Source organism: Pristiophorus japonicus, chromosome 19, assembly GCF_044704955.1.
Source record: "Pristiophorus japonicus isolate sPriJap1 chromosome 19, sPriJap1.hap1, whole genome shotgun sequence".
In the NCBI taxonomy this organism is placed as follows: Eukaryota; Metazoa; Chordata; class Chondrichthyes; family Pristiophoridae; genus Pristiophorus; species Pristiophorus japonicus.
The window spans coordinates 86,822,877-86,843,433 of record NC_091995.1 but is presented as its reverse complement, the minus strand read 5'-3'; the positions used below and the strand labels follow the sequence as shown (position 1 = coordinate 86,843,433).

Below are 20,557 nucleotides of genomic sequence, written 5' to 3'. Positions count from 1 at the left end.
TGCCATGCATTTGCCCACTCACCTAACCTGTCCAAGTCACCCTGCAGCCTCCTAGCATCCTCCTCACAGCTCACAATGCCGCCCAGCTTAGTGTTATCTGCAAATTTGGAGATATTACACTCAATTCCTTCGTCCAAATCATTAATGTATATTGTAAATAGCTGGGGTCCCAGCACTGAACCTTGCTGTACCCCACTAGTCACTGCCTGCCATTCTGAAAAGGACCCGTTTATCCCGACTCTCTGCTTCCTGTCTGCCAACCAGTTCTCCATCCAGCTCAATACATTACCCCAATACCATGTGCTTTAATTTTGCACACCAATCTCTTGTGTGGGACCTTGTCAAAAGCCTGTTGAAAGTCCAAATACACCACATCCACTGGTTCTCCCTTGTCCACTCTACTAGTTACATCCTCAAAAGATTCTCAAAGATTTGTCAAGCATGATTTCCCCTTCATAATGTGACACCGAGCCATATAATGAGATATTCAGACAGATGAAGGTAGGTTTTAAGGAGAGGTAGTGAGGCGAAGAGGTTTAGAATCATAGAATTATAGAATTTTACGGCACAGAAGGAGGCCATTCAGCCCATCGTGTCCGTGCCGGCTGAAAATGAGCCATCCAGCCTAATCCCACTTTCCAGCTCTTGGTCCGTAGCCTTGCAGGTTACGGCATTTCAAGTGCACATCCAAGTACTTTTCCAATACAATTAGAGTTTCTGCCTCTACCACACTTGCAGGCAGTGAGTTCCAGATCCCCACCACCCTCTGGGTGCAAACATTACTCTGAAACTCCCCTCCAATCCTTCTACCAATCTCTTTTAATCTATGCCCCCTGGTTATTGACCTCTCTGCTAAGGGAAATAGGCCCTTCCTATCCATTTTATTTTAGGCAGGAAGTTCCAGGGCTGAGGGCCCAGGCAGCTGAAGGCACGGCCACCAATGGTGGAGCGATTAAAATCGGGGATGCTCAAGAGGTCAGAATTAGAGGAATACAAAGATCTTGGAGGGTTGTGGGGCTGGAGGAGATTACAGAGATAGGGAGGGGCGAGGGCCATGGAGGGATTTGAAAACATGGATGCAAATTTTAAAATGGAGGCGTTGCTAGACCGGGAGCCTATGTAGATCAGCGAGCACAGGGGGTGATGGGTGAGCGGGACTCGGTGCGAGTTAGGACACGGGGCAGCGAGCACAGGGGGTGATGGGTGAGCGGGACTCGGTGCGAGTTAGGACACGGGGCAGCGAGCACAGGGGGTGATGGGTGAGCGGGACTCGGTGCGAGTTAGGACACGGGGCAGTGAGCACAGGGGGTGATGGGTGAGCGGGACTCGGTGCGAGTTAGGACACGGGGCAGCGAGCACAGGGGGTGATGGGTGAGCGGGACTCGGTGCGAGTTAGGGCACAGTCAGCGAGCACAGGGGATGATGTGTGAGTGGAACTTGGTGCGAGTTAGGACATGGGCTGCCGAGTTTTGGAGGAGCTCAAGTTTGCGGAAGGTGGAAGGTGAGAGTCCAGCCAGGAAAGCACTGGAATTTTAACCCAGATCTTCGGGGGCACGGGGCCTCTACAACAATAATTCCCCAAATTCAGCATCAGTCAGAGGGTGTTATTTATGCAGACTATAGGTATACTCCCTGTGTAGTCACTGTATAGTTGCATAAGATGGAGACTTGTTACCTGATGTACTATCAATAAGGTTTACACTGTGTATATACTATGCTGGCACCACTAGAGGGTGCAATTGGTGGAGACCAGGGTTTCCTGCCCCTGTGGCAGGGGCTGTCCACCAGAGGGCACTGCGGTGGAAGACCTGAGGGTCACCTGCATAGGTGTGCAGGGCCCAGTATAAAAGGCTGCCCACCATGCTTGTGCCTCACTCTGGAGTTAGGAATAAAGGACCACGGTTACTACAGTTTGAGTACAACACATTGCCTCGTGGAGTCATTCATAAGTGCATTACAGACCATAACAGATGGGGCCACAGGATAGCTGGTGTGGGACATGGAAAACGTCACACTGGTGAAGTTGGGGGTGCTTTTCTGAGATTGGGGCCAAGACCTAGCACAGCAGAGCAGAGGAAGCTTTAGTCTGCGTCTAACTGTGCTATACTTGACTCGAGACTGTGTGTTGACACTGAGTGCCTGAAATTATGAGAGCTCCATTCTCCGACAAGAATATATATATTTAAAAAAAAATTAAAACTGGAAGGGAGCCAAAGAATAAGGTCGTGGCTCAGGTGGGAGTAGAAATTGTGAATGAATCGTGGGCTCTGACTATACTAAGCCAGGGAATTTAGGGCAGTAGGCTGGTTGAAGAAGGCCCTCACTCGCAGCAGTCTTTCCCTATCCTTATCTGAGCAAGGATATACTTGCCTTAGAGTCAGTGTAACGAAGGTTCAGTAGATTGGTCCTTGGGATAAGAGGGTTGTCCTATGGGGAGAGATTGAGTAGACTGGGCCTATACTCTCTGGAGTTTAGAAAAATGAGAAGTGATCTCATTGAAACATGTAAGATTCTGAGAGGGATTGGCAGGGTAGATGCAGGGAGGATGTCTCCCCCGGGCTGGGGAGTCTAGAACCAGGGGTTACAGTCTCAGGATAAGGGGTCGGCCATTTAGGACTGAGATGAGGAGAAATTTCTTCACTCAGAGGGTGGTGAATCTTCGGAATTCTCTGCCCCAGAAGGCTGTGGAGGCTCAGTCTTTGAGCATATTCAAGGCTGAGATCGATAGATTTTTGGACTCTGGGGGAAATCGAGGGATGTGGAGATTGGGCGGGAAAGTGGAGTTGAGGTCGAAGGTCAGCCATGATCTTATTGAATGGCGGAGCAGGCTCGAGGGGCCATATGGCCGACTCCTGCTCCTAGTTCTTATGTTCTTATCCTCAACTTGTGCAATAGGTAAAAGAAAAAGCTTGCGTTTATATAGCTCCTTTTTCAACTTCAGGATGTCCCAAAGCGCTTCTCACCGTCCACCCTCAATAAACTTGAACTCATCCAAAACTCTGCTGTCTGCATCCTAACTCGACCAAGACCCATTCACCCATCGCCCTCGCTCACCTACATTTGCTCCCATGATTTTAAAATGATTTTCCATGTTTTCAAATCGCTGGCCTCGCCCTTCTTCTAGATCTCTGTAACCTCCTCCGCCCCATGACTCTCCGAGATCTCCGCGTTCCTCCAATTCTGGCCTCTAGCGCATCCCCAATTTTCATCGCTCCACCATTGGCAGCCGTGCCTTCAGCTGCCTGGGCCCTAAGTTCCGGAATTCCCTCTGCCTCTCCCTTCTCATTTAAGACGCTCCTTAAAACCTAGCTCTTTGACCAAGCACTTGTCCTAATATCTCCTTATGTGGCTCGGTGTCAAATGTTGTTTGCCAACACTCCTGTGAAGCGCTTTGGGACATGTTACTATGTTAGAGATGCTGTGTAAACACAAGTTGTGTTTGCTGATTTGGGGTAATTATTGTACTCGTGGCCCCAATGTCCCCCAAGATCTAGATTGAGTCTGCAAGAAACATAAGAACATAAGAAATAGGAGCAGGAGTAGGCCATTTGGCTCCTCGAGCCTGCTCCGCCTTTCAATAAGATCACGGCTGATCTGATCTTGGCCTCAACTCCACTTCCCCGCTCACTCCCCATAATCCTTTGCACCCTTATTGCTCAAAAATCTGTCTATCTCCGCCTTAAATATATTCAATGTCCCAGCTTCCACAGCTCTCTGGGGAAGAGAATTCCACAGATTTACAACCCTCTGAGAGAAGAAATTTCTCCTCATCTCAGTTTTAAATGGGCGGCCCCTTATTCTGAGACTATGTCCCCTAGTTTTAGTTTCCCCTATGAGTGGAACTATCCTCTCTGCATCCACCTTGACGAGTCCCCTCATTATCTTATATGTTTCGATAAGATCACCTCTCATTCTTCTGAACTCCAATGTGTATAGGCTCAACCTACTCAACCTTTCCTCATAAGTCAACCCCCTCATCCCTGGAATCAACCGAGTGAATTTTCTCTGAATAGCCTCCAATGGGAGTATATCCTTCCTTAAATACGGAGACCAAAACTGTACGCAGTCCTCCAGGTGTGGCCTCACCAATACTCTGTACAATTGTAGCAGGATTTCTCTGCTTTTATACTCTATCCCCCTTACAATAAAGGCCAACATTCCATTTGCCTTTCTGATTACTTGGCACTATTTGGCAGAGCCTCTGAGCAGGACCTCATCAGGTGGCCCATGGTCATTTAGTCTGCCTTGGCAGCTCTGTCTTGAATCCCAATTTCCTGCCCTCGCTCTACTCTTCCTTCCCAAGCATGCATCTATCTCTACAGCAACAACAACTTGTATTTATATAGCGCCTTTAACATCGTGAAACGTCCCAAGGCGCTTCACAGGGGAGTTTCGAGATAAAAAAATGTGACACCGAGCCGCAAAAGTAGAAATTAGGGCACATGACCAAAAACTTGGTCAAAGAGGTAGGTTTTAAGGAGCGTCTTGAAGGAGGAGAGCAGGGTAGAGAGGCGGAGAGGTTTAGGCAGGGAGTTCCAGAGCTTGGGGCCCAGGCAACAGAAGGCACGGCCACCGATGGTTGAGCGATTATAATCAGGGATGCTCAGGAGGGCAGAATTAGAGGAGCGCAGATATCTCGGGGTTTGAGGGGCTGGAGGAGATAGGGAGAGGGCGATAAACACCTCCGTTGCATCTATGGCCTTCTACAGTAAAGCATTCCATGTTCCCTGTGTGAAGACTCCCTGTTAACTATCTGAGTTCTAATTTTGAGATGAAGTCCCTTTGTTCTGGATTCCTCTGCTGGTGGGTGAGTCATTTCCTCTCTGACCTATTAATCGTCTTCATTATTCGAATGTCTTCAGCCAGGTCACCCATTAACCTCCTCACCTCTGGAGAATACAATTCACGTTCACCCAGTCTCCCTGCCCCATTGTTAAGTCTCTTCATCTCAGCTATGATCCTGGTGAGTTGTCAGTGGATACCAACTCGGGCCAGTGTAATCAGAAGTGCCCAAACCTGAACACAATACTCCAGCTAAGGTTTGGCCAGCACTCAGTATAAACACTATATTGCCTTTATATTCAATACCACCATCACCCCTTAGCCTTTTGGGTTACTTGTTACACCTGTGAGATAGTGATCACTGAGTGTCAGCTGTGGCTCAGTGGGTAGCACCCTTGTCTTCTGAGTCAAACAGATTGTGGGTTCAAGTCCCACTCCAGGGACTTGAGCACAGAAAATCTAGGCTGACACTCCCAGTGCAGTGCTGAGGGAGCGCCGCACTGTCGGAGGGGCCGTCTTTTGGATGAGATGTTAAACTGCAACCCCATCTGCCCTCTCAGGTGCATGTAAAAGATCCCACGGCACTATTTCAAAGAAGAGCAGGGGAGTTATTCCCAGTGTCCTGGGGCCAATATTTATCCTTCAATCAGCAAAACAAAAACAGATTATCTGGTCATTGTCACATTGCTGTTTGTGGGAGCTTGCTGTGCGCAAATTGGCTGCTGCGTTTCCCACGTTACAACAGTGACTACACTCCAAAAGTACTTCATTGGCTGTAAAGTGGTTGTGAAAGGTGCTATATATAACGCAAGTCTTTCTTTTCTTTCACTGACTTATATACCTAGATTTCTAAATCCTTTAGCACATCGTCACACCCTAGTGCTTCCTCATTTAGGCTGTATTCCCATCTGCCATTCTGACGTTCATCTCATACTTGTTAAATTGCATCTGCCTTTGTTCCGCCCACTCGAGTAATCTTCCATGCTCCCTTATTCAATTTTCTGCTTTTTTCTTCACACTGCACTATAGCTCCTAGCTTAGTATTACAGGTACAACGTCTCAAATCCGGCTGTCCAAAAATCGGAATTGTCCGAAAACCGGACGTTTTTACGAAAATCCCATTTGATGTTCAGTAAAATAAAATCCGGAATAAAACCCGGCGGGCCGGACGAGTTATCGGCTCCACCGCTATGTTTCAAATGGCGTGCGATCGGTGCGAGCCTTGCCGAATGACCTTTGACCCGGCCCGACCCGACCCGACCCACGCCACCATTAGTACTTTGTCTGTCTCGGTAGCATACGTACGCTCCTGATTTTCTTGTCCGAAATCCGGAAAAATCTGAAAATCAGCATGGTCTCGGTCGCAAGGTTGCCGCATGTGAGACGTTGTACCTGTAGCTGCAAACTAATGCCGCAAGTGGGCTACGGTAGCTCAGTGGTTCTGTTACTAGACTAGTAATCCCGAGGCATGGACTAATGATCTAGGGACACAAGTTCAAATCCCACCACAGCAGCTGGGGAATTTAAATTCTGTTAAAGAAAAAGGAAGACTTGCATTTATAGAGCGCCTTTTACGACCACCGGATGCCTCAAAGCATTTTACAGCCAATGAAGTACTTTTGGAGTGTAGTCACTGTTGTAATGTGGGAAACGCAGCAGCCAACTTGCGCACAGCAAGCTCCCACAAACAGCAATGCGATACTGACCAGATAATCTGTTTTTTGTTATGTTGATTGAGGGATAAGGGGAGAACTCCCCCTGCTCTTCTTCGAAATAGTGTCATGGGATCATTTACATCCACCTGAGAGGGCAGACGGGGCCTCGGTTTAACGTCTCATCCGAAAGACGGCACCTCCGGCAGTGCAGCACTCCCTCAGCATTGCACTGGGAGTGTCGGCCTAGATTTATGTGCTCAAGTTCCTGGGGTGGGACTTGAACCACTCAGAGGCAAGTATGCTGCCCACTGAGCCATAGCTGATAGAGTTAATTAAATAAATCTGGTATAAAAAGCTAGTCTCAGTAATGGTGACCATGAAACTACCGGATTGTCAGAAAAACCCAATCTGGTTCACTAATCTGCCGTCCTTACCCGGTCTGGCCTATATGTGACTCCAGACCCACAGCAATGTGGTTGACTCTGAAACAGCCCAGCGAGCCACTCAGTTGTATTCAAGAAGGCAATTAGGGATGGGCAATAAATGCTGGCCTTGCTGGTGACGCCCACATCCTGAGAATGAAGGAAAAAAAACTTGGGAACATACTCCTCACCATTTCCAAATCTACAGGCATTTGCATATAAAGTGCTGTAGCTTCAACAACAATCCCTGGGGATCAGCACATCACTCACTGCCTGTCATCAGTGACTTTTTAATCCAAATTCCCTGCCTCCTCATTCCCGCTCTCTGTCCATGCTGGAGAGCTGTGTTCAGTCCCATACACCTTCATTTTTGTTAATAATCTTAATAAACAGCTTCTGAGAATCCATGAATCAGACATACATTGATCCTTCGCTATCAAGTCCCACTCCAGGGACTTGAACACAAAATCCAGGCTGACACTCCCAGTGCAGTGCTGAGGGAGTGCTGCACTGCCGGAGGTGACGCCTTTCGGATGAGACGTTAAACCGAGGCCCCGTCTGCCCTCTCAGGTGGACGTAAAAGATCCCGTGGCACTATTTCGAAGAAGAGCCAGGGGGGCGTTATCCCCGGTGCCCTGGGGCCAATATTTATCCCTCAATCAACATCACAAAAAAAACCCAGATTATCTGATCATTATCACATTGCTGTTTCTGGGAGCTTGCTGTGCGCAAATTGGCTGCCCCGTTTCCAACATTACAACAGTGGCTGCACTTCAAAAGTACTTCATTGGCTGTAAAGCGCTTGTGAAAGGCGCTATATAAATGCAAGTCTTTCTCTCTTTTTTTATCTGCTAATCATAAATAGAGGCAGAGCACAAAAGCACGGAAGTTATGCTGAACCTTTATAAAGCACCAGTTCGGCCTCAGATAGAGCATTGTGTCCAATTTGGGACACCGCACTTTAGGGAGGACGTCAAGGCCTTAGAGACGGTGCGGAGGAGATTGACCAGAATGGTTCCAGGGGTGAGGGACTTCAGTTACGCGGATGGACTGAAGGAGCTGGGGTTGTTCTCCTTCGAGCAGAGAAGGTTAAGGGGAGATTTAATAGAGGTGTTCAAAATTATGAAGGGTTTTGATAGAATAGATGGAAAGAAGCTCTTTCCACAGCCAGGAAGGTTGGTAACCAAAGGGCTCAGATTTAAGATAATTGGTTAAAAAAAAAATCGAGAAGGGGAAATGAGTGCGATTTCTTTTTAAGCAGTGAGTTGTGCGATCTGGAACGCGTTGCCTGAAAGGGCGGTGGGAGCAGATTCAATAGCAATTTTCAAAAGGGAATGGGATAAATACTTGAAAAGGCGAAACGTGCAGGGCTGTGGGGAAAGAACAGGGGAATCGGATAGCTCTTTCAAAGAGCCTGCACGGACACGATGGGCCGAATGGCCTCCTTCTGTGCTGGATGATTCTATGGTACTATTATAATTCAGCGACTCTACCGAAGAACATTATTTATATTTTGACACGTGCTCAATTTGTTTTCCAAAATGCCCATTAAGTTTGTTCCTAATAACGCTTTCCAACAATGATCGTCGTACTGACGTTAAACACATTAACTTGTAGTTGCTCATTTTACCCTGAGCTTCCTTTCTGAGTAATAGTGGGAAAAATGCCGTGTCCCAATCTCGTGGGATTAACCCTCATCCAAGTGAGAGCGGAACCAATGGAAGATTAAACTCAATGTCTTCTGAACTCCCTCACCCATTTCTGTTACTACCTTACACTCAGCATTTCTCAGAGCCCATAGATTGTCTGGTCACCATTCCATAAAGGTGGCCATCAGAAGTTTCCTGATCCTCATTATGTTCTCCCCAGGTTGATCCCTGGAATGAGAGGGTTGTCCTATGAGGAGTGATTGAGTAGATTGGGCCTATAACTCTCTGGAGTTTAGAAGAATGAGAGGTGATCTCTTTGAAACAAGCAAGATTCTGAGGGGGACTGACAGGGCAGATGCTGAGAGGCTGTTTGCCCCGGGCTGGAGTGTCTAGAACCAGGGGGCACAGTCTCAGGATAAGGGGTCGGCCTTTTAAGATGAGGAGGAATTTCTTCACTCAGAGGGTGGTGAATCTTTGGAATTCTCTGCCCCAGAGGGCTGTGCAGACTGAATCGTTGAGTATATTCGATAGATTTTTGGATATTAAGGGAATCAAGGGATATGGGGATGGTGGGGCTGAGGTAGAAGATCAGCCATAATCTTATTGAATAGTGGAGGAGGTTTGGGGGGGGTCTGAATGGTCTGCTCCTGCTCCTAATTCGTATGTTATGTTCTTATATTCAAGGCTGGGATCGACGGATTTTTAGACTCTCGGGGAATCAAAGGATATGGGGAAATGGAGTTGAGATGGAAGATCAGCCATGATCTTATTGAATGGCGGAGCAGGCTCGAGGGCCCTGTGTGGCCTACTCCTGCTCCTAATTCTTATGTTCTGTGCTTGACTAATCTGAAGTTTACCCTGCACCCTGGCATCGCATCCTCCTTTCCCATTGTGGAAACTGAAGCAAAGCATTCATTTCGCCACCCTGCCACGGCATTATCCTCTAAAACTGTCATACAATTGTGACGCGGAGCTTGAAAGCCATTGCCAAAATACTCCTTGTGCACAATGGTCTAAATAGGCACATTCTGAGGTTAATTGCAGACTAATTGCTGCCACTGTTGCTAATGCTCACTATAATATTAGCTGCTTGACTCCTTCACTTGGGGAAAGGCCAAGTTGTGTGAAGGTCAAAAAACAACAGCAGACAATGACTGGCTCTCCTCTTTTATCTAAAAGAATGTTCGTTTTGGTTTATAAAGCGTGAGGTTTGATGTGTGACAGTAAATTTCTATGGTTCTATGGTTGAGGGCAGAGCTAAGAGGAAAGGGCGGGGGAGTAGGACTAGCTGAGAGCCAGCACTGGCTCAACGGGCTGAATGGCCTCCTGTGTTGTAACCGTTCTATGATTCTATGACACCGGGGAGAACTCCCTTGCTCTTCTTCAAAACAGTGGCCATGGGATCTTTGACGTCTACCGGAGAGGTCAGACGGGGCCTCGGTTTAACGACTCATCCGAAAGAAGGGACCTCCGACAATGCAGCGCCCACGCTTTATTTACTGCATGTGTGTGAGGGAGAGGAAAGGGAGCAGAGAGATCTGCACCTTTATCATTCGAGTACTGTAGTAGGGAAAATGCTTGAAACTATCATTAAGGAAGAAACAGCGGGACATCTAGATAGGAATAGTGCAATCAAGCAGACGCAGCATGGATTCATGAAAGGGAAATCATGTTTAACTAACTTACTGGAATTCTTTGAGGATATAACGAGCATGGTGGATAGAGGTGTACCGATGGATGTGGTGTATTTAGATTTCCAAAAGGCATTCGATAAGGTGCCACACAAAAGGTTACTGCAGAAGATAAAGGTACGCGGAGTCAGCGGAAATGTATTAGCATGGATAGAGAATTGGCTGGCGAACAGAAAGCAGAGAGTCGGGATAAATGGGTCCTTTTCGGGTTGGAAATCGGTGGTTAGTGGTGTGCCACAGGGATCGGTGCTGGGACCACAACTGTTTACAATATACATAGATGACCTGGCAGAGGGGACAGAGTGTAGTGTAACAAAATTTGCAGATGACACAAAGATTAGTGGGAAAGCGGGTTGTGTAGAGGACACAGAGAGGCTGCAAAGAGATTTGGATAGGTTAAGTGAATGGGCTAAGGTTTGGCAGATGGAATACAATGTCGGAAAATGTGAGGTCATCCACCTTGGAAAAAAAAATAGTAAAAGGGAATATTATTTGAATGGGGAGAAATTACAACATGCTGAGATGCAGAGGGACCTGGGGGTCCTTGTGCATGAATCCCAAAAAGTTAGTTTGCAGGTGCAGCAGGTAATCAGGAAGGCGAATGGAATGTTGGCCTTCATTGCGAGAGGGATGGAGTACAAAAGCAGGGAGGTCCTGCTGCAACTGTATAGGGTATTGGTGAGGCCGCACCTGGAGTACTGCGTGCAGTTTTGGTCACCTTACTTAAGGAAGGATATACTGTCTTTGGAGGGGGTGCAGAGACGATTCACTAGGCTGATTCCGGAGATGAGGGGGTTACCTTATGATGATAGATTGAGTAGACTGGATCTTTACTCGTTGGAGTTCAGAAGGATGAGGGGTGATCTTATAGAAACATTTAAAATAATGAAAGGGATAGACAAGATAGAGGCAGAGAGGTTGTTCACTGGTAGGGGAGACTAGAACTAGGGGGCACAGCCTCAAAATACGGGGGAGCCAATTTAAAACCGAGTTAAGAAGGAATTTCTTCTCCCAGAGGGTTGTGAATCTGTGGACTTCTCTGCCCAAGGAAGCAGTTGAGGCTAGCTCATTGAATGTATTTAAATCACAGATAGATAGATTTTTAACCAATAAGGGAATTAAGGGTTATGGGGAGCGGGTGGGTAAGTGGAGCTGAGTCCACGGCCAGATCAGCCATGATCTTGTTGAATGGCGGAGCAGGCTTGAGGGGCTAGATGGCCTACTCCTGTTCCTAATTCTTATGTTCGTATGTTCTTATGTACATCTATATGAGGCCGAGAGCCTGGACTATATAATATAGCAACACTTCGCCCATGAGGTTGTGAAGGTGTCAGCCGTGGCTCAGTGGGTAGCACTCTCGCCTCTCAGTTAGAAGGTTGTGGGTTCAAATCCCACCCAGAGTTCTATGCACGAAATCCAGGCTGACACTCCAGTGCAGTGCTGAGGGAGTGCTGCACTGTTGGAGGAGCTGTCTCTCAGACGAGACATGAAACCAAGGCCCCGGTCTGCCCTCTCACGTGGACGTCAAAGATCCCATAGCCACCGTTTTGAAGAAGAGCAGGGGAGTTCTCCCCGGTGTCATAGAATCATAGAATGGTTACAGCACAGAAGGAGGCCATTCGGCCCATCGTGTCCGCGCAGCCTAATCCCACTTTCCAGCTCTTGGTCCGTAGCCTGTAGGTTACGGCACTTCAAGTGCACATCCAAGTATTTTGTAAATGCTATTGGGTTTCTGCCTCTACCACCCTTTCAGGCAGTGAGTTCCAGACCCCCACCACCCTCTGGGTTTAAAAATATCACCTCAAATACCCTCTAAACCTCCCCACAATTTCTTTAAATCCATGCCCCCTGGTTATTGAATCCTCTGCTAAGGGAAATAGGTCCTTCCCATCCATGCTATCTAGGCCCCTCATAATTTTATACATCTCAATAAGGTCTCCCCTCAGTCTTCTCTGTTCCAAAGAAAACAACCCCAGCCTATCCAAACTTTCCTCATAGCTAAAAGTCTCTAGTCCAGGTATCATCCTCGTAAAGCTACCTTCTCTAGTGCAATCACATCTTTCTTGTAATGTGCTGACCAGAACTGCATGCAGTACTCTAGCTGTGGCCTAACTAGTTTAAGCATAACCTCCCTGCTCTTACATTCTATGCCTCAGCAAGTATCCCGAAAGCCTTCTTAACCACCTTATCTACCTGTGCTGCTACCTTCAGGGATCTTTGGTCATGCACTCCAAGGTCCCTCTGCACTTCTCAGTGTCCTACCGTTTATTGTGTATTCCCTTGCCTTGTTAGCCCTCCCTAAATGCATTACCTCACTTCTCCAGGTTGAATTCCATTTTCCACTGTTCTGCCCACCTGACCAGTTCATTAACATCTTCCTGCAGTCTACAGCTTTCTTCTTCATTATCAACCACACGGCCAATTTTTGAATAATCTGCAAACTTCTTAATCATATCTCCTACATGGCCTTGGTGAGACCACACCTTGAATATTGTGTGCAGTTTTGGTCTCCTAATCTGAGGAAGGACATCCTTGCTATTAAGGGAGTGCAGCGAAGGTTCACCATTCTGATTCGCGGGATGGCTGGACTGACATATGAAGAAAGACTGGATCGACTAGGCTTATATTCGCTGGAATTTAGAAGGATGAGAGAGGATCTCATAGAAACATATAAAATTCTGACGGGACTGGACAGGTTAGATGCAGGAAGAATGTTCCCTATTTTGGGGAAGTCCAGAACCAGGGGTCACAGTCTAAGGATAAGGGGTAAGCCATTTAGGACCGAGATGAGGAGAAACTTCTTCACTCAGAGAATTGTGAATCTGTGGAATTCTCTACCACAGAAAGTTGTTGAGGCCAGTTCGTTAGATATATTCAAAAGGGAGTTAGATGTGGCCCTTATGGCTAAAGGGATCAAGGGGTATGGAGAGAAAGCAGGAATGGGGTACTGAAGTTGCATGACCAGCCATGATCATATTGAATGATGGTGCAGGCTCGAAGGGCCGAATGGCCTACTCCTGCACCTACTTTCTATGTTTCTATGTTTACATTCAATTCTAAGTAATTTATATAAACCACAAAAAGCAAGGGATCTAGTACTGAGCCCTGTGGAACCCCACTGGAAACAGCCTTCCAGTCACAAAAACCAACATCACTAAAATAGATTATTCAATATCTCATTTCGGTTTATGGGAACATGCTGTGTGCAAATTGTCTGCCGCGTTTCCTACATTACAACAGTGATTACACTTCAAAAGTACTTCATTGGCTGTAAAGTGCTTTGAGACGTCCGGTGGTCATGGCGATGTAGAAATGCAAGTATTTATTTATTTTCTTTCAAGGTGAATCAAGGTGACTATTATTTACAACAATGGGGCTGTTGTGAATGAAGTGGGACAGAAGTAAGTGTGATTGTTACAGGATATGGTTCAGCATACTTTAAATATATTATTATGCTAAAATATCACACTTCAAAACACTGCACAGGTTCTGATTAATGGGATCTTTCACGTCCACCTGAGAGGACAGACGGGGCCTCGGTTTAACGTCTCATCTGAAAGACGGCACCTCCGACAGTGCAGCTCTCCCTCAGCACTACACTGGGAGTGTCAGCCTGGATTGTGTGCTCAAGTCTCTGGAGTGGGACTTAAATAGTTACCTTCTGGCTCAGAGACGAGGGTGCTACCCACTGAGCCACGACCGACACCTGTAAATATGCCCAAGCCTGAGGTCATCTAGAGTTTAATTGCTGCTTGTAAATGAAGTTTGCTGAATGCTACCCGCTTGCCAATTTCAGGCTGCTGGTCAATTTCCCTCACCGACATTAACAACAAGTAACCTGCAATTGACATCAGCGTGAAATGACTGCCCCCCCCCCTTTTCCCTGTTTCAGTATATTTTTAATGCTCAGAAGTGTGCAGTCTGAATTGGGATGGATGCTCTCAAAATGTTTGGATATATACTCGCAAATCTCCAGTGCCACTCCTCATGCTGAACTAGAGGATGCATTGTTTAGCAAAGGCAGAAATGTTACACCATGCATAACAAAATATATAATAATGCTGTTAACTCATGTGTCCCTTTAAAGCTAACTGAGGTTAGGCAAACATAGGTCGGCGCTACCGTATTTCGGATGAGACGTTAAACCGAGGCCCATCTGCCCTCTCTGGTGGACTTAAAAGATCCCATGGCACTATTTTGAAGACAAGCAGGGGAGTATTTATCCCTCAATCAGCCTCACTGAAAAACACTGGTCATTATCACATTGCTGTTTGTGGGAGCTTGCTGTGCGAAAATTGGCTGCCGTGTTTCCTACATTACAACAGTGACTGCACTCCAAAAAGTACCTCATTGGCTGTAAAGCGCTTTGGGGCTTCCGGTGGTCGTGAAAGGCGCTATATAAATGTAATTCTTTCTCCTTTAGGTCAATCGGGTGGTTGCAGACATTGTGACTCCAGCATTTTCTAATGCGGAAGATCCTGTCCTTACATTCAATGACCAACTTTATTTTCTTATATAATCCCTCCACCACCCTTCCTCCTCCAACCCCACCCAAGTGTAACAGGGAAATTTGCAGTAGACAGTGTCAGCAGTGTGACAGACAAGTACTAACCTTATACATTATAGATATAATAATTGATAGTGGCTCGAAATCCCATTAACAAAGCATGCTGCCACATAATATTTCATATATGTCCAACGGCAGCATAGTGGTTATGTCACTGGGCTAGTAATCCAGAGGCCTGGACTAATAATCCCGAGACATGAGTTCAAATCCCACTGAGGGAATTTAAATTCAGTCAATAGAACTGGAATAAAAAGCTAGTATCAGTCCTGGTGACCATGAAACTACTGGAGTGTCGTAAAAGCCCATCTGGTTCACTCATGTCCTTACTCGGTCTGGCCTATATGTGACTCCAGACCCACAGAAATGTGACTCTAAACAGCCCTCTGAAATGGCTGAGCTAGCCACCTTCCCAAGGGCAATTAGGGATGGGCAATAAATGCTGGCCTTGCCGATGAAGCCCACATCCCATGAATGAATATAAAAGATATCACAATGAAAGGTTCCATTATATATTATATATACATGTTTCTATAATCACATGGACAAAACCTGTTGTTATATATCATAAATGTATGCTCATATATCACATTGACGGATTCTACACTCTGTGTATATTATCAGGCCCTTGCTGACAGAGCCTGCAAAATATATATATATATATATACACACATCTGTATATAGAGACATACACATATATAATCTCACATGGTGTTGCTCATGGGCAAAGTGTGGTGTACAGTTGTCATTGTTTAGCGGCCAAGATGGAGCAGTGTGGAAACGGGCCTGTCCCTTTAAGTCCTCTTTGTGGGGATCAGGTCTAAGTGGGTGGACCGAGATTGTAAACGTCAATTAGAGGGCGATTATAGCGGTTTGTACATTTTTGGGCCCACATCAGAAAGATCCAGCACTAAAGACTTTCTCGTTTTTAACTCATTTGGTATCTGTAATAAAGTGCGACACTGCAGTTATCCCCCACTGACAGATATGACATGGTATATAATGTATATATAGAATCATTGAACGGTTACAGCACAGAAGGAGGCCATTCGGCCCGTCGAGCCCATGCCGGCTCTCTGCAAGAACACCTCAGCCAGTCCCACTCCCCCGCCCTTTCCCTGTAGCCCTGCAATTTTTTCCTTCAGGTCCTTATCCAACTCCCTTTTGAAAGCCACGATTGAGTCTGCCTCCACCACCCTCTCAGGCAGTGCATTCCAGATACTAAACACTCGCTGCGTAAAAAGGTTTTTTCTTACATCGCCTTTGGTCCTTCTGCCAATCGCCTTAAATCTGTGCCCTCTGGTTCTCGACCCTTCCACCAATGGGAACAGTTTCTCTCTCTCTACTCTGTCCAGACCCCTCATGATTTTGAACACCTCGATCAAATCTCCTCTCAACCTTCTCTGCTCCAAGGAGAACAACCCCAGCTTCTCCAGTCTATCCCCGTAACTGAAGTCCCTCATCCCTGGAACTATTCTCATAAATCTTTTCATATTTATATTCCCATAAATATTCTTATATCTCACTGAGAGATACTGCCCAATATGTATATATATGAGGAGAGATTGAGCAGACTAGGCCGATATTCCCTAGAATTTCAAAAAATGAGAGGTGATCTCATTGAAACATATAAAATTCTTACAGGGCTTGACAGGGTAGATGCAGGGAGGATGTTTCCCCCCGGGCTGGGGAGTCTAGAACCAGGGGTCACAGTCTCAAAATAAGGGGTTCTCAGAATAAAGGGACAGGGCGGGAGGAGTGGGACTAGCAGAGAGCCAGCACGGGCTCGATGGGTCGAATGGCCCTCTTCCAAGCTGCGACCATTCTATGACCATACATTGTATACCATTTAGGACTGAGCTGAGGAGAAATTTCTTCACTCAGGGGATGATGAATCTTTGCAATTAATACCCCAGAGGGCTGTGGATGTTGAATCGTTGAGTATATTCAAGGCAGAGAGCGCTAGATTTTTTTGGATATTAAGGGAATCAAAGGATATGTGGAGTTGAGGTCGAAGATCAGCCATAATCTTATTGAATGGCGGAACAGGGCCTACACCTGCTCTTATTTCTTATGTACATAATGACAGACACTGCACGGTGTACAGTATATATAAATTATATATATTGCACTCTCTGTATATTATATACACACACACACATATATATATATACACTTACTTCTATGTCCCACTGACAAAGACATGTTCGGTACAGATTGGACTTATACTCCTATACTTAATATATTGTATCTATACAGTTCATATTTCATACAGAATTAGGATATCGCAATACTGGCTACCCGGACGTGCTGGCCAGCTCTGATCGCTCCATAGCCCATGTGTTTTTTTCCCCCTTCATGCCAGCGACAGAGGCTGCACCGTGTGCATTTTTCTTGCGGTAATGCAGCCCCCTCGGTCTCTCACCACTGCAATCAAGTTCCAAATCAGTGCTCTCAACACACCACAGCACCAGGCAACCCCAGCCCAGGCGAGCGAGGCGAGGATTGCTGCGCTGCCAACATATCCTGGTCACTGAATCCTGCTCAGCAAACGCAAGCTTGAACATATATTTAAATTTTCAACAAAAAATAAATAACACACCTTGGGGTTTCCCTGCACTAACTTCCCACTTTGTTTTAAAGGAGCATGCCCCAACAAACTACAAATAATTTATAATATACATATATAGTTAGAATATGCACACACACCCCCCCACACAGCAGAGAATCTATACTTTATATATACACACACACACACATATATATATAGAATGAAAAAAAATATATAAAACATAGTTTTGTGTATTTAATTTATGTTTGAACCTCTCATGAATATAAACAGATTAATTTAATTAAACACTGGTGGAATATAGAATGCTAAATATTATGAATCCAATTTTTTTTAATGCAATTGAAGATTAAGACCTGATAAACCCTCTGAGCTCGGCTGGGAACAGGGCAGAACCAGGAAAGGGTGCACGCTGTACTTTTGAACAGCGATATTTCTTCGTGTTGCAACAAAGGAAAGCAGATATTCAAACTGCATCTCTAAAGTTCTTTTTTAAAGCACGCACGCTCTAACAACACCCCCCTCCTTTATTGTGTAGCATCCCCCTGCAAGGCGCGTTTATGTGTGTGTATGTGTGTGTGAGAGAGAGCGAGAGATAGAGGCTCAGACTGTCAAAAAAAACCCTCCTGCAATCTCAAAAAATTAACACAAAAAAAATATATAGATAAGATTCAATGGATGGGGTAAAAAAAACTGCAAGCACATAATTGTGTGTGTGTGTGTGTGTTCCATTTTGTAATCAATTCTTGAGAAATAATGCAGTCTTTTATATAAATAAATAAGTCATCCTGCCAGTCTCAATCCACCAGCCCACCCTGCCTCTCATACAGATGGGGACAAAAAAAATAAATAGGGTTTTTTTTTAAACCTCGCAAACAATTAAAGCTCTGTGCAATAAACATTAAATTCCTCCCACATACACATACACATCCCAGATAAAAGCAAATGTCTTTGTATTTCAATATCTATCTATCTATCTATATATATGTAAGACATTATCTTCTGTATAACATCAGATACATTGCAGAAAATGGTTCCAAACCTGTCTGCCCTTTTCCCAGTGTCTTCTCCAGCCGGTATGGTCCCACATATTGTGCACAACCTGCTTCTTTTGTAGATGTTGACATTTTTCACCGTTTCAGCTCCTAGTTAATTTCGGCCCCCCTCCCCCCCCCCCCCCCCAGATTATAAATTATGAATTGCAATTTTTAAAAAATAGATAAAGCCCCCTTTTCTTTTTTGAAATTTCCTAGCCTCCACCCCTCCCCGCCCTCCCCAAGACCCTTGGGTTGGTAAGACAAGAGATGGAGGTGGTGTTAGGATCCTGGTACCAGTTTCATTCTCTCTCCTCTCTCTCTACACCAGATACTGCTCCCCCTCTCTGCGAATCCTGCCTCAGCTATTCCTGCAACCTATTCGTCCCCCCCCCCCCTTCTTATTAAGCCTCCATCCGGGAACCCTCCAGTTCCCTTTTCTTTTAACCCTTTGGTTCCCTGGGAACAATTAGAATACATTTTTAAAAAAACGATATATATATATATTCACTAAATTGATTATGAGGAGAGAACAGTGGTAGAAACAGATAAAGAAATATTCCTTACTAGAGACATATTTAACATTCATTTTCAGACGTGTCCTGGGGCCAATACTTATCCCTCAATCAACATACCAAAAACAGATTATCTGGTCATTATCACATTGCTGTTTGTGGGAGCTTGCTGTGCGCAAATTGGCTGCTGTGTTTCCCATATTGCAACAGTGACTACACTCCAAAAGTGCCTCATTGGCTGTAAAGCACTTTGAGACCTCCAGTGGTTGTGAAAGGCGCTATATAAATGCAAGTCTTTCTTTCTTAATTCCTCCTTATGTGGCTCGGTGTCAATTTCTTTTGGGCTTATAATACTCCTGAGGAGCGCCTTGGGGACTTTTCACTACTTGAAAGGTGCTATATAAATTCAAGTCTTTTTTATTTTATAGAAAGATGCACATACATACAACTGGGCACGTTAGTTGCAGTCACTTCATCTCCAGAAAAGATACATACATCTGGGATAAGTTTTGAAAATAAATAAAATGCTATTCTAATACCAGGCACAGCCCTTTGAACTAGATCAAGATATGCTCCTCACTATTTTATTCTTAAAATGCCCAATGTTTTAAGTTGTGTTTGTATAGATGTATTTGTGTAGTGTGTATGCAATGATGCCATGTGGTTTTGTTAACTCTAAACACACATATTACATATAATAAAGGAATACATATACAGTCCAGTGTCAGTTGTGACTCAGTGGGTAACACTCTCGCGCTGTGTCAGAAGGTCGTAGGTTCAAATCCTACTCCAGAGATTGGAGCACAAAAATCTAGGTTGACTTCAGTGCAGTACTGAGGGAGTTAGGGTTAGGGTTAGCCCACACTGCGATGTGTGTGTGCACTAGGCCCGTGCAGCAGAGCTGGTCTCCAGTCGTCTTGGTTAATCCTTGCCACTGGACCAAGACCTAGCTCTGTCAAGCCCATGTGGTGGCTGGTGTGCAACGGCCACCACACGTTAAAAAAAGCCACCCACAGGCATCTTCCACCCTTCAACATGTAGTTCAGGACCTGGAATATTAGGTCCTTCATTGAAACACCTGTGAACTCATCCTCTTTTGGCATGGAAGCTGGTCATCCTCGTTTCGAGAGACTGCCTATGAGTGAACTGAGGGAGTGCTGCACTGTCGGAGGTGCTGACTTTCAGATGAGACGTTAAACCAAAGCCCCGTCTGCTCTCTCAGGTGGGTGTAAAAGATCCCACGGGGAGTTGTTTCCGGTGTCCTGGCCAATATTTATCCCCCAATCAACATCACTAAAAAACAGATTATCTGGTTATTATCACAATGCTGTTTGTGGGAGCTTGCTGTGCGCAAATTGGCTGCCACCTTTCCTACATTACAACAGTGACTACACTTCAAAAAAGTACTTCATTGGCTGTAAAGCGCTTTGAGACGTCCGGTGGTCTTGAAAGGCGCTATATAAATGCAAGTCTTTCTAATGCTAATTATTTTTGATGTCCTTGTTTAGAATTTGTCCAACAACGAGGCAACAGTTCTATAAACCAGACCTCCGGGTTCACAAAGTACAAATAGGGCAACCCAGTGCGCAAGAAGTATAAACAAGGGCAGGACTCAGATGCTTGGGATGTGAGGGTCATATTGTTAGGGATGAGGGGCTACACGTGAGGCCAGAGCT

General features: G+C 45.6%; 1 protein-coding gene across 1 annotated transcript in view; it reads right to left on the bottom strand.

The window, feature by feature from the left end:
* The window catches only part of LOC139230283 (serine/threonine-protein kinase BRSK2-like), a 190,929-nt gene extending 172,470 nt beyond the window's left edge, over positions 1–18,459 (bottom strand). Inside the window, exon 1 of the mRNA XM_070862112.1 lies at positions 18,375–18,459. Coding sequence (XP_070718213.1) covers positions 18,375–18,459 — 85 coding nt within the window. The remainder of the gene's footprint in view (positions 1–18,374) is intronic.
* Between the last annotated feature and the right edge of the window lie 2,098 nt (positions 18,460–20,557).